Below are 14,430 nucleotides of genomic sequence, written 5' to 3' on the forward strand. Positions count from 1 at the left end.
GCTTAGTGCAATATTTGGGTATTAATCTAGTACTAATAAGGTGCAGCCAATGCCCAAACAGGATTACCAAGTTTAAACAATGAAATAATGAAGTAATACTACTACCAAAATGTGCTACATTATGTTGTGTAATTTGCCTTGTATTACCACATAATTTACTCAACCCTGCTGCCTAATTTTGCCCTCTCCTGTTGCATAATTCCATTGGCCCTGCTTATAGTGAATTATTTGTCACAGTTGTCTTTACTGCCACCTTATTTGCAGCAGAAGTTTAAACTAAATAAATGTGCAGGCTGGCTGTCAGTCTGTTTTTCACAAGTCCACCTTGTTTCATCGTCCACAACTTGACCGCCAACTTTTGGGGTCCCAGAGTAATGTTTCTCCATTTCCAGTGGTAGGTGTATGACTGCGTATAGGATGGCTTTGGGAAGGTCAGAGTCAGATTTGAGGAGCCCAGCTAGCAAGGAGTGTTTGGGGCTGTTACACCTCGCTAATAAATGTATTTTCTGATGAATAGTTGGGTACAGGTGCTTTCAATCGGGTATGGTGAGGTGTCTGATGGATTTCACCTGGGGTTTATGCACACACACATTGACAAAAACACACACACTCTTTCAGCTGTTTTGAAAGCCCAAAAAAAAGTTAATTATTTTACAAAATATTGTTTCTCTCACTGCCCCTACCAATCCACACTGCTCTCCCTTTCCACTGGCTCTGAAACCCCTCATGTGCCCGGCTAACCGTATAATGCATTTTTTTTATATACCTCTATTGCATAAATAATAAAGATCGTTGCAGACAGCAAACTGCATTAAATGGTAAAATTAGTAAGCCAGAAACAACCTGGAGGGTTTCTAACTCACATATAGTAAAAACAATGGCACCTTGCTGAGATATTGGCAGCCCACTTAAATAAGGATGTCAGTTTCATCACAGGGGTGATTACATGAACTGTCCTCTCAAACTCTGTGCTGTCCATAATGTTCTGCATCTAGGCTGTGCGTGAGAGTAGCATTAAAAAAAAGTTGTTCATGAGCTGAATAGCTCCCTCATCTTTCCTAGTTTGTTAGCGCATGCTTTAACAGGAGTTCCGCTTTTAATATGAATTTTGCTACACATGTCATGTGCTGAGGTGTCCTTTGAGGCAAAATAGGATAGCTTGTTGACCGGATCTGATGCTGTTTGAGATTAACATATTTTTGAGGTACGGGTTACACCAGGGTGATAGTGCAGGGCTTAAGCATAGAAGGCGTAAGAAGTCTTCTTGATAGCATGCACATGGCCTGTATTTCCCGTTTTGTGAGGGTTTGAGCCATTTTTGGACCGTGTCCAGTGAGGAGTGTAGCACCTTTTTATTTTTAGAAATGTATTTAGTGTTTCTCCCAGTTATGTCTGTGCTGTCGGCGCCTTGTACGTGCTGATAGTCATTCATGAGTGGGAACGAGATCTGAACTTGTATTTGTCCTTACTTCGCAATATCTGTTTGATTTGCTTATTTCTTAGTTGTTTAAATGATTTATGCGGTGAGGTCTATTGCCACAGCTCTTCTGCGTGTAGTTGCTTGATTGCCAAGGCAATTTTGTCAAACCATGAATTTGTCGTCCAGCAAGTTCAGGAATGATTCCTTCCAGATTAGTATATTTAGCATTCTATGCCAGGCTGATTGTCGGGAAATATGAAGCTCACCCCAATCTTACTGAGCAAGCTATGCCCCTGCTAGCTAGCAAGTACAGTGGTTCAGTGTTTGGAACATGGCACTAAACAACTCACCCCTCTTATCAGCAACAGAATCATGCAGACAAGACGCACAAGTATTTGCTCCATTGCTAAACATGATTGTACCTGAGATTCTGTACATCGTTCAAAAAAACACTATACCACAAACCATTTGTAGCACAAAAGGGCACTTTATGAAGAAATGCCCCCCCCCCCCAGCCAACTCCCCATTCCCCACAGCATCATGTTCCATTCACAGCTTTCCCCATTCCCCACTCTCTCTCACACCCACCAAGCATCCCCAAGTGAAATACATTTGGTCTGCTTCAGAGCCCCAAACTTGCTTTCCCTCCCACGTGTTCCCCCAATCACCCAAAGGGGGTGGATACGATCGCTCTTAATTCCATTTTTACCAAACTAATGCCTGACTCTAGAACTACAAAGCCTGTCCTATTGTGGCATTCCTTTTCATTCACCCAGCCCACCTTCATACTCTTGGCGACATTATTCAGGTGGTGAGTGGGTGGGTGGCTGTAAACTTTGCCTACCTTCGTGGTGATGGAGTAACCAAAATACTTAACTGTTCACCTAATTGAATAAATGTTGTTGTCTTGGCCTCCCTTGCCACTAATCGTGTGGTCAGTGCCATTTGCACGAAGACACCCCGGGGGAGACGGACTTTGCTGTTTGCTCTCCTGGGATACTATAGACTAAACCTAACATGTAATGCCTGTGCCCTGTGTCGTTCGAAATGAAGACATCCCTCCCCCTTTTTTTATATGCAATGAAGGTTAAACTGGTGAAGGCTTATACGGTACAGTCTGAGGGGGAGGAGTGCTCAATGCTGTGTTGTATATCTGCAAGCCTTTGAATTAAAAAAAATGTATAAAGGAATCCGAAATGTTAATTTAATAGTCGAGCGTTGTCATTAGGAAGAGTGTCATGCATGAAGTTGCCATTTAAGACAGAAGCTAAACAGTAGTTATGGAAACGGCATCTGTAATTATTATAGAATCCCACTAAGTAATTGTGTGTCACCTGCCTGATGGACCGATTCTCTGCGCTTGAATCCTGTCAGTGATGTAAGGGCACACGGCATGGATGGTAATTACTGTAAATCTTTTTATTGTAGTCTTACGTGCTATTCTTTTTCACACTACTAAGCCATCAGCCAACATTTAAGGGCACTAAGTTATGGCTTTGTTTTCGCTGCTCTTATAAGTATGATTTAAGGACCAGTGTTTCCCGTCTTTTGAGCAGAATAGATCATTGGTGCTGACTGCATGGAAATGACAGTAGTACTGTAAAAAAATAAAATAAAAAAAAACATAGGAAAATGGATGTTTCTAAAAGGGTTTTGGTTACTTCTGCCCCTGTTTGCGACGCAGGAAACTAAAGAACTCTGCAACCTGCTGTCGTGACGCGGGATTTGTTTACCTGTCCACAGGCGCGCCAAAATCGTGTCTAGCCTCGGAAGAGACACGGCTTAAGAGGCTCTCTGGGATGTCCTTGGTCTCCTGTGAGATTAATGAAATAATGAATACCGTTGCTCCCAGTCTTGTACTAATGCTTTGAAGCAACGCACAGACGTAAGGGAACGACGTTCAACGCGCCACGTATCATTACACAGGGAGGTATATTATATTAAAATATCCTTCTAGCCAAGGCATTCTTAGACAGATGAGTGTTACTAAGTCAGATCCCTTCTCCCAGTGAACAATCAGAGCGGACGGACGTTCGTCCAGAATGTATCTGAAATGGGCCCCATTTCAAATTCCGAATCTTGAGTGGGAGAGGATCCAGCTCTCCGTGATGCGCCCCATCGGATAGCAGGAGCTCCAGTCAGTTGTCCCATTAGTGAGGCTCTGCAGGCACTTGCAGCTACAATGCAAATATCATCTGCATGCAACATTATCATATGTTTCTCAAACAGCTGATTCCTTTCATGTGTCTATATGGTCAATCCGGTCACCTAATCTCTAAAAGCTTTCTCTGACAAAGGATCCCTCCAGCTAGCAGAGAGCCAATCTGAAGGTCGCAGGTATTCACATGTAGAAGGGTTGATGGTCTAGAAGTCCTGCAAATATAACCTGGATAGAGAAGCATCTGCCTGGGCCAGCACCGATATTGTGTCATTTCTAAGAGTCAATCAAAACTCAGTTTATTATCATCTTACGTGTTTTTTTTTTTTTTACATTTTTTTTTAAGAAAGCCTCTTTGGGGTTTAAAAGTTCTAGATAGGTGGCTAACGCTGGGCAGTCCCTTCATAGCTCCTGTAGCTGTTGTGTTAAAGAGGGTTTCCTCTTCGAAGACTCTCATGAAATCATATACATGTGGCATCTCATTGTGGAAGTCCTTGGTTCATAGTGCGCCTGCTCTAGGGCTTAGTACATAAACAAGGTCCGGTCAAAGGCAAGGGTAGGTGACCTGACTTAATATTAAACTTCTGATAAATTGATAACAGGGCCCCAGGGACTGCTCTACATGCTTGAAAATCATCTGCCGAACCCAGCGCTTTTTAAAGTACTAGATAAGAGCATGTTCAATGACTTCTTCAGAGGTTTCATTAACTGAGGGTCCATCTTCCTGACTATCATTTCACTTTGCATCTCAGTGATTAACATCCTTTAACAAGCAGTACTTTCCACGCATGCCTTTACCACACATCCTTTACCAAGAAGATGCTTTATTATGTGTGGTTTTTTTTGGTTGTTAATAATTTTAGTATTGTCTGACCCATCTTCCCAAAACACCCGAAAAAAAGTTAATCTATCTCAGCTCCTTCCTGGAAAGTTTCGGAGTGATCTTTCAAGCATTGGCTGAGAAAATGGGCAGGGAATGTCCCAAGACGTATTTTACCACAAGGGAATGTTCCATAGGAAAATTGAACAACAATACAGCCGAAATGGCTAAACAAAATTACACCAAGTTTGGCAAAAAGGTAGGTCTTGGTTCAGAGCGTGCATTTATTGATGTGGTCGAAATAAGTTCCATAGTTTTTTGGGGGAAAAAGGTTCACAACGTATGTATATTTCATGCTGCAGAGGATTTGAGGACCCAACAGATCTAGAGAAAAGATCTGATTGGCTACCTCCACATTAACAAAGATGTAGCAGCAGCCATTTTAGGATTGGTGACTTAGTCCGCATATAAAAATATGTTAAGGAAAAAAAAAATATATATATATACACACACACACACACACGCATTTCAGATAATGGTAAGGCTAAATATAGAGTGTATATATAATATATTGTATTAGTCAAAGGATCACATCTCAATAGAAGATGTTTTTTGGGGATTTTTTTGCTGTTCTAGTAACGAAGATTAGTCATTTGGCAAATCTTCACAAAACTTTCCTAAAAAATGTCTCAGCCACCTCTGCTCCTGTTTTTTTCTGGTGGGGCGGAAGTTTAAGGATGATCCTTTAAGTGGGGCTGAGAAAAAGGGGCGGTCGCAAAATGGGTGCTCCATTCACTTTTCTTTAGGAAACCTCGATACAGTAAAAAGAATCCTGAGCGTAATTATAGCAAATTTGGCAGAAAGCTAAATCTTTACCCATTTATAACTCCTGCCCCCATCATGCGCTGCTTATGACCTCACATATTACATCACTCATGAAATGTCCCAACTTTGTTTTTAAGTGAACATTCCTATCTCTCTGTGTGTGTGTGTGTGTGTGTGTGTGTGTGTGTGTATGTGTATATATATATCTCGATCATGAAAGATCATGTGGCGTTGCCATGCATTCTCCAGTATAAACTGAAATGGCTTTGTATTGCAGGATCTAACCAGCAACATTTCAGAGCATAGCTCTAACTTCATTAGACATACATGAAGACATGTGGTACCTTTGTAATGTAAACACACATTTCTGTTTTATTCCTTTTGCAAATCAAAACATTTGCTGAGCATAGTGTGATAATGGTGGTGTTACCCTAGAGTTTGCAGTTTTTCTTGTGCTGTTAAATTGACCAAAATATTGAAGACCAGTGAATTCACATTTCTCATGAAATACCTTGTGATTGGTGCAGGAAAATCAAACAGTCAGATCAGAGTTTGAAAAAAGGCAGCTTAGCATGATTTAGGACTCCCATATTATTTTATAGGAAATAAAATATATTTTTTCTCAAGATAAAAAGACTCAATAGCCCTAAGCCCCACACTTTTGTGATTGTTTTTCTTTCTTTTCTGCTGTTATATATTTAGTGCCTAGTCCAGGGTCTTTGTTTACCAAAAGCCTCACAATTTGCTGTTCATGATGATTATTTTGCACATAAACTCAAAAGAGAATCAATCTTTTCTCCTGTCGGTATTTTTATTTAAAAAAAGAAATACATAAAGGAGACCTTCTTTTGAGTTACTGACCGGGTAGGCGGTAATAACTACACGTTCATTGTGTTTGTAGATGCACAGCCCAGGTTGGTGCCATGGTGAGTTAAAAACAAGCATTTACAATGCAATAGGTCCCAATTTACTTGGGTTCGATCTATTGGCATTGTAAGTGCATAACTGGACTATTTTTTGCCACATCAATTGGTCAAGCCTGCCGCAATATTTTGGACCTTTCTGCCACATAATTCCGTTGGCCCTGCATATTGCTAAAGGGCTAGTAGGCATACTTGAATATATTTTTAAACAATGCCCTTAAAACACAAACTACTCCCAGGTGCAAAACATATTTACTTGGCAGCTGGTACAGGCGACATTGCATGCGAGGCAATGAATAAATAATTGTACTCCAAGAATGCATGCTAATTGGATCACTGTCCCTTCACTGCAGTCTGGGGAGTCGAACAAAACACCCATGATTTTTTGCCCGCTTTAGAAGGGCCATCTCACATGATATTAATGATCATCAGTTAGTCTTGAACTGAAATATTAGTTATTAACGATTGACCATTGTATAGCATAATCAACTGTAAGCTATCAAGGTTAGTTTTATAAATGCACGCACACACAGCTCAAGTTTCACAGACTCAAACGTGTGTCGTTCATCTAGTCAGGTTTCTGCTTTGGATTTGCAGCTCATATTATATTATCAAAATAAAACGACAAGTACCAGAATGCAAAGCAGAAACATAAGCTAAATGAATGAATCACGTTTTGAACTAGAGAGCTGGATAACTCTATGAATAGCTCTCCAAGGGCTGGTTTCTAACTTAAAGATATTACAGTTGCCAGTGGCGGCCGGCAGTTTTAGGAGGGAGGGGGGAGGGCGGGACACACACACACACACACACACATACACACACACACACACACACACACATACACTCATTCTTTCACACAGACATGCACGCACATCCATTAACAACACTCTTACCATTCAAACATGCACGCACGCCCCAAACATTCATTTTAAAAGATCACACACACTCATTCTTTCACACACGCACGCACGCACATCCATTAACAACACTCATACCATTCAAACATGCATGCACGCACCAAACATTCAATTTAAAACATCACACACACACACACACACTTACCTTCAGCCTCCAGGAGGGTTGGGACTGCTGAGGGAAGGCAGCAGTCCCAGCCTCGTCACAGAGTGGGATGGGGTCAGTGAGACTGCTGACCCCACCCCACTCTGTGACGAAGTGTCACTCATTGACACTCGCCCTGGGCGCTTCACGGCTTAAACTGAAGCACCCAGGGAGAGTGTCAATTGGTGACGCTTTCCTCGTCACCCAGGGGAGGGCCTCGAGGCACCTTTGCTGAGCCAAGGAGGTCACGCCCATAGGAGCTGTGATCTCCTCAGCCCAGCAAAGTTCAGCTCATGCAGCCAGGAGTCTGCGCAAATCGCTCATGTCTCATTCCTGGCTGCCTGAGCTGAACATGGAGAGTGTCTGCCAGGCTGACCTTTGTTCAGCCTGACAGACACTTTATGAGGGGCAAAAGGGGGGGCGGCGTGGCCCCTCCGCCCTAAAGGACGGGCCGCCACTGACAGTTGCAATGACCTCTTGAATAGTAGTGTATCATAGTAAAAAGACGGCAAAGACAGCATTTCAGCTCCTTAACTGACTGTTTTCATCACGAACTGCAGCTCATGAGCTGGGGTTGGTTGCCTGCACAGAGTTTGGAAGCGGCCGCAGTGCACAAATTTCAAAGGTATATATTAAGGAGTTCAGTAAATTTGTAATATTGCGCTCAAACAAATAACTCATTATTCCTGGAGGCCCAAAAAATACAAGCATCTTCAAAGCAGAAAATAGCTTTAAAACGCTATGCCAGAACAAGTCTGCTGCGTATAAATGTTAACGTACTAAATACTGAGGCAATATCATTTTAAAGCTATATCGGGCCTATATATTCCATGTCCAGCCACTCCCGGCCTCTTCAGCTCACTGTTAAAGCAGTTTTTTCCCATTTGTGTCATTTTTCTGCTTAGAGTGCATCTAATGTAAAAATGTCAAAATACCTCTGGTGATTAATGTTCTTTCTGGAGATGGAATGTACTTTTGTCCAGTGGAAGCTTGGAGTCATCATAGGATAGCGCAGAGGGTTAATGTGCCTGCTGCAAAGAACATGTACTATGCAAATCACAAAGTGTATACAATGTAAAAATGTTAAAATAACTCTGGCGATTAATGTTTTTTTTTCTGGAGAGAGAACGTACTTTTGTCTAATGGAAGCTTAGAGTCATAACCGTGCAGAGGGTTAATATGGCTGCCGCAAAGAACATGCACTAAGCAGATCAGAGTGCATATAATGTAAAACATTTTAAATAACTCTGATTAATGTTCTTTTTGGAGAGAGAACAGTTTTGTATTTCCACCTTTGGGTCAAATCTCGACTATGAAGTCACTTGAGGTCTCTGCTGTGTGTCCTGGTGACCTCTTGTTTTGTCCACCTTCCCTACCCCTCGCTTTTGACTCCACAGTAACCTAATTTTCCACACTGGTCACAGTGACACCCACCTAAAGCTTTCCCTGGCATGATAGGTGACGATGCTTTCTACGCACCTAAGGACCCGGAAAGAAAATGCTTTCTGATGTGCCTGGAAGTGCTGGCGCTAATAATAAGAAAAAAAAAATCAAATACATAAATATTTACGATACATTATCCAAGATGATAATCCAGTAACCTACAGATCACGCGAATAAAAGCCAAAAGCAAAAATAAAATGGCTCTTATTAGGCAACAGTGTAAACAATGTGAGCAGCGCTCCAAATACCGCCAATAGAGTTTGCGCTGTGAGAGCCATGGAGCGCAGCCAAAAGAAAGTAGTTAGCCCACGCTGAAGTATATCGCCAGTCGTGCAATAATCCATGTAACGGGTCAGTCTGCAAGGCGGTAACAAAACCGCCCCAAGATGGGACAAACATAAAGCATTTAGGAATGACATCAAGTGATTTTTTTAAAGGCAAGCCTACAAATGAATGAAAGTGATGGGTGCGGTTGAAAGCCCACAATACTTATAACAGGTCAAAGCTTTTGTGCACTCGCCCAAAAAAAAAAAGGGACACGGTTTCCTTAAATACATACATATGCATGTTTGTACAGTAATGTTTTCGCTTAAGTGTATTGTTAAATGTGCCTGATTGTAGTGCTGAAACCTAACAGACCTAGTGCAAGCACACATCTATAAGCATATTAGTTACATTCTTTTTTTCACAGTACACAGGAAAAATGGATAAATAGTGATAACATGATCGAAAGTAAATATGTATAAGAGCAGATGAAAATAACAAAACATAAATGCATAGAGAGAAGTTGCCTTATTTATCACTTAATTCAATTCTTACTCTCCGGTTTAAAAAGTGGCTTTCAGTCATTACAACATTCCACTTATAAAGTGACTTTTAATGTCTCTCTCTTTTTCAGAAGAGAAGCCTGACTGCTCCAAAGCCCGCTGTGAGGTCCAGTTCTCTCCCCTGTGTCCGGAAGATTCTATCTTGATAGAAGGTTATGCCCCTCCTGGCGAGTGCTGCCCCCTGCCGAGCCGCTGTGTGTGCAACCCAGCCGGATGCCTCCGCAAGGTGTGCCAACCGGGCTACTTGAACATCTTGGTGTCCAAGGCCTCGGGGAAGCCGGGGGAATGTTGCGACCTCTATGAATGTAAACCAGGTAGGCTAGCCCATTGCTTTTTATTTTCAGCGTCTACCTCTTGGCAGGCAGTTAAGGTATTTTGAAATCTGAAAATAAACGTTGCTGCTAAAACTCCAGATCCCATTTCCTGGCTGTAGTCCGTTCTGACGTTGCATGTTGACAATACCCAATAAGATAGCACAGCAAGAATGCCTGTTTGATGTTGTATCACCTTATATGCCTCATTTTCTGCCAGTCGGTGGTTTATTTCTCATGCTGTTTAGCAATCTGTTAAACAAAAAAACCTCTTTAAATGCCGCTGTTTTGTGTATTGGTGCACCTAATAATCAGACAAATGTATTAAGAAGCAAGATTTATCATTCTGTTAGAGAAAAATATGTGAACGTTGTGTGCTGAAAAAACCACAAGATTGAAATGTAATAGTCTCTGATAAAAATGCACGTGCCCTGCTGTGGGGACCGTAAGATTAAGGTTGACTGTTCAGTCCAAGTGATGTAAATAGGCCGTATTATTTGTCCACGTTTTCACATTCATTCGAATAGATGCTTCCTCTATCCCCTCGACCCTGAATGAATTAATAGCATCAGTATTTTCTTAAATGCGCTTTGGAACTCTTGCTGTCGCCGATGAAGGCAGAGACGTTTTAAGGCTTGGGCAAATTGGGCTCTGGCCCAGGGCCCCAGCCTTTCAGGGGGCCTCCTGATAGAGCCAGCTCGTTCTGCAAAGTGGTGCCCGATGACCTTGAATAATTCTTACACATTTTGTTTTAAACACTGTTTTCCATTAATTTAATTTGAATGTAGGTGACGTGTGAGAGTCTATTACAGACCCTGTGCAACAAAATAGTGTTTCATGCAACACCCATAAAAAAGTTTTTAGCTCAAAACAGAACCTCAATGAGAAATGGGAAGATTTCACTGATTATTTTCAGTAATATCGGTGAGCAGCTGCTGTGCTACAATATTGAAAAAACACATCTCACTATTCCTGAATATTAGATGTCAACACATTTAGAATATGGATAACTGTGCCTGTGCACTGCCAGTGACCCGGGCAGAGAGGGCACGGAAGAGCAGAAATTGGATCATAAATTCAAAACTGTTGGGAACCGTGGACCCCAAGATATGGTTGGCCCAGTGCCCCTAAAATCCATAAAATGTCCATAGATGAATGCCCTCAAGTAGAATGTCTATTAAAAATGTGTGGAAATCTGGAGAGTTGACTGTTCTAAGTTATTGTCAGCAACTGAAACTGCTTCCAGTGCTGTGGCCTGGCCATCAGAATTCAGAACTCCTTGCAAATCTGGGAGCTCTTGCACTATGGAGGAGCTTTGCCCTGGATAATTTCGTCAAGGCGGCCAATAATTTGTGAGGGCTCATAAAAGTTCCAGCGAGGTATAGTGATTCATTTTACCATTTGCAGGATGGTTTCTGGAAAAGATGTAACTGGTGATAGCAAAGAACAGGAGTTTTTTATTTTTTTATTTTCCGAACTAGTTTAGGGTGCGACATGAATTATGAAATACATAGAAAGAACATGTGGGATGTTGCCACTATAAATGATCTGCTTTAAAAAATGTAATTCATCAGTAATCCACCAAGGACTCCTTAAATTATCTGCTTGAATGTATATTTTGAGATGAGGCTTCAGTGTGTTGAGCTATGGGTAGTGTTTGACTAATCCATGAGCCCAGAACTCAGCCACAGTAACAGGAATTGTGCGAGAAAATTAGGTGCCCCCGCTTGCATATTGTTTTGTTTTAATATGAGCAGTTACCACCAAAATAGCAAGTATTAGAGTTTATTTCTTAGCTGTGAATTATTGTGTTCCTTTTTACTTACAGATGAAGGCCCTGTATCATGTGGAAGTAATGTATTTACATAGATAAAATCTGAACAACATCTATGTGGTTAAACAGATGGCTTCCGGTAATTTACCTGAATGAAGCCCTCGAGTCAGTTGGTGTTGGCCAGAGTGATGTTAAGGAAAGAGGCAGAGTTTTGGATAAAGCTTAAATGGCACTAGCTACAGCCTCGGTGTGCTTTGCTGGGAGACAGGAGTGTGTTAGAGAATCAGCAGTCCAGTGGGTTACACAAACTGAGGGTTTGGTAAGGGTTTTCTGACAATATGTCTCTGAACTGAATTTTTTGGTAGGAGAGTCTTCCATGAATTAATGGGTGACTGGATCCTCTTGAGTCTCACTGGTCCAGTGTGATGGATGTTAGATCAAGCCAAGAATGTCTTTGTGGGTAAAATTGGAAGGACTCCCCTTTTGGTTGTATGCCACTCTGGAGAAATTTGTCTTCAAGTCTTGGCAAGCACACGTATGTCCCGTTTAAAACGTAGATTTGCATTGTTTGTTTAGATATAATGTACAGCGCTAAGAGACCGATTTACAGCCACTCTAGACACTAAGAATGCAGAATGCCTAATCAAAGTGGCATGCAGAGAGGCACAATGAGCATCTTACGTTTTGGCATAGTCTGGTAGGTGAAACTGCCTCCCTGAACTACCCTACGCACCTACAGTAAGGTCCAGAATGGACATACACTATTGTACAGTAGTAAGAGGTGGTGAGGAGGAGAAATGGTCCCAGCATGGGCAACCAGTGCGACAGAGGCCCCTTTGAGCCGGTGCAACTTCAGGTTGAGAGGTTAATATAGATTCCCAAGTGGCTAGTGCAGGTAATTTCGAAGATGGGCTCTCTGTGCTCTTGACAGTGTTACCTCTGTGCCTTCTGGATATGACCTGGCAGATGCTTGCATCACAATACTGGATTGCATGTGAGGGAGAAATGATGTTTCAGGGTCCCCCATATAGTACCAAGAGCAAAAAGGAGCTTGTATAGCCAAAGAACAATGAACTAAGCAAAGGGCCATCCACTCTGCTGTTAATAAAGGAAGTTCAATCCCTGCCAGAGGAAAGGCTTTTTATGGTCTCGCTTGACAGCACAGCTGTCACCAGACAATTATGTGAGAATCATCAGGAGCAGGGTTTTGGCTCCGCCTGAATGTTGGGAGCCAGGAATACATGTTTTGATTGGGCAGAAGTTCTGTGCTTCCACAAAAATAAAGTGCTTGCTCTCCACACAGCTGTGATCGTTCTCGTTTATTTATCCAGTGACCCGAACTGGAACTTTCATGGATACATATATGTCATTTAATGCTATTAAAGTGTCTTAGATAACTTGATAATTTATGGGGTTTTTTCTGGCAGCAGCACAGATGGGAGCAGCTCATTCATTAACCTACTTGGATTTCTAGGTCTTGGCTTGGCAAATGTCACCTGAACTTATCACCTTTAGCAATATTATCCTAAGTTCTTTCCTTCCACACAAATGCATATCCCCTCCCATTCTGTCTACCTCTAACACTTCACATTAACATACAGCAGTCATTGAAAATCAGACCTTTTGGCATTGCCATTGATTATTATAATTTTTTTTAACTGTGCACATTTGTGCTACAGCTTAGGCTCCAATCTGAGGCCATACAAGCAGCATTGGTAAAGGGTTTGTCTTGCAGACATGATAATGGCATGCACTGTGTTCTCATTGGAAATAGTATTGAAAGTTGCGGGCAATTACTTTAACTGATAGTTGAGGCTTAACAATATTCTTTATAGTTCTTTTAGAGCCATATTGAAAAGTGGCCACTATTTATCTTTTAGCTTCCTGTGGATGACCACTAGACTTTTACTGTATTTTGATAATTGGAAGAAAGACACGTGTAGTGGACTTGTTTGTATATCAGCATTACCATGTAACAGTATAACCTGTTTTAAACATGGATATAGGACTATCTGAGAAGATTACACCCAGAGTAGAGTGCTTCCAACCCGCTAAGCTGTTTTGCCCTCACTCCTTGCACACAGCGCCTGTTCCCCTCCCTTTGTTCGCTCCCTACATGGTTCTTCTTCATTTTTAACTATTTGTAGCTCGTCAGCCTGACAAAGAAACTACGCAACCGGGTTAGTCGAAATCTTAAATGTTTATTAATGCAAGAAACCTATAGTTACCTGTGAGTAACAAAATGAACCGACAAGTAGGTCCCCCAACCGTTACGTAAAAATGAGCAGTGCTAAAAATGATGCCACTTTTCAAGCATGCTTTCAATGCTACTCACCTTGTTTCATAGGTGCCACAGACTGAGATCACGAAAAAGGAAGGAGATGACCTGCAGTTATTGCACAAATGTAAACTTTTTCAGCTGTGCAAGGAAATATTCACTATCTTGTCTTGAAAGACTCTCAGCGTCCTTGATGGACACCTCCTTTAGGCACAGTTAGCATGATTACAGCAATTAGTTACGCTATGGCAATAGTTTGTCATCTTGAAAACTGACTGAGACCCCATAATTCAGTAATGGCATCTAGGTGGGTTGTTAAAAGCCAAGGGTATCCGGATGTAAACGGGGTGTGGGCGCCCCTACGGCACAGTAAGGCAGCAGCCGAAGGACTGCAAAGAACGCAGAGGGAGGCAGAGGAAGCAAGCCAATATCTTCTACGATAAATGCTAGGTATATAGGATGAATGTTAAACCATTATTGTGCTTTTCATCATAGTGGCATAAGCTTGGTAAGGTGAGTCTTCGCTTAGGATCACTTTTGTGGGTCTTGCTAGGGTATACAGGAACCTCAGTAGCTGAGCAAGGAAGAT

At 41.8% G+C, this 14,430-nt stretch overlaps 1 protein-coding gene across 3 annotated transcripts in view; it reads left to right on the forward strand.

Annotated features, from left to right (window-relative positions):
* CRIM1 (cysteine rich transmembrane BMP regulator 1) overlaps positions 1–14,430 on the forward strand; it is a 752,848-nt gene that overhangs the window by 286,275 nt on the left and 452,143 nt on the right. For all 3 annotated transcript variants that reach the window (XM_069235322.1, XM_069235323.1, XM_069235324.1), the window contains exon 3: positions 9,550–9,792. In XM_069235322.1, the coding sequence (XP_069091423.1) occupies positions 9,550–9,792 (243 nt within the window). The remainder of the gene's footprint in view (positions 1–9,549; positions 9,793–14,430) is intronic.

The sequence above is a fragment of the Pleurodeles waltl genome, chromosome 5 (assembly GCF_031143425.1).
Source record: "Pleurodeles waltl isolate 20211129_DDA chromosome 5, aPleWal1.hap1.20221129, whole genome shotgun sequence".
Lineage (NCBI taxonomy): Eukaryota > Metazoa > Chordata > Amphibia > Caudata > Salamandridae > Pleurodeles > Pleurodeles waltl.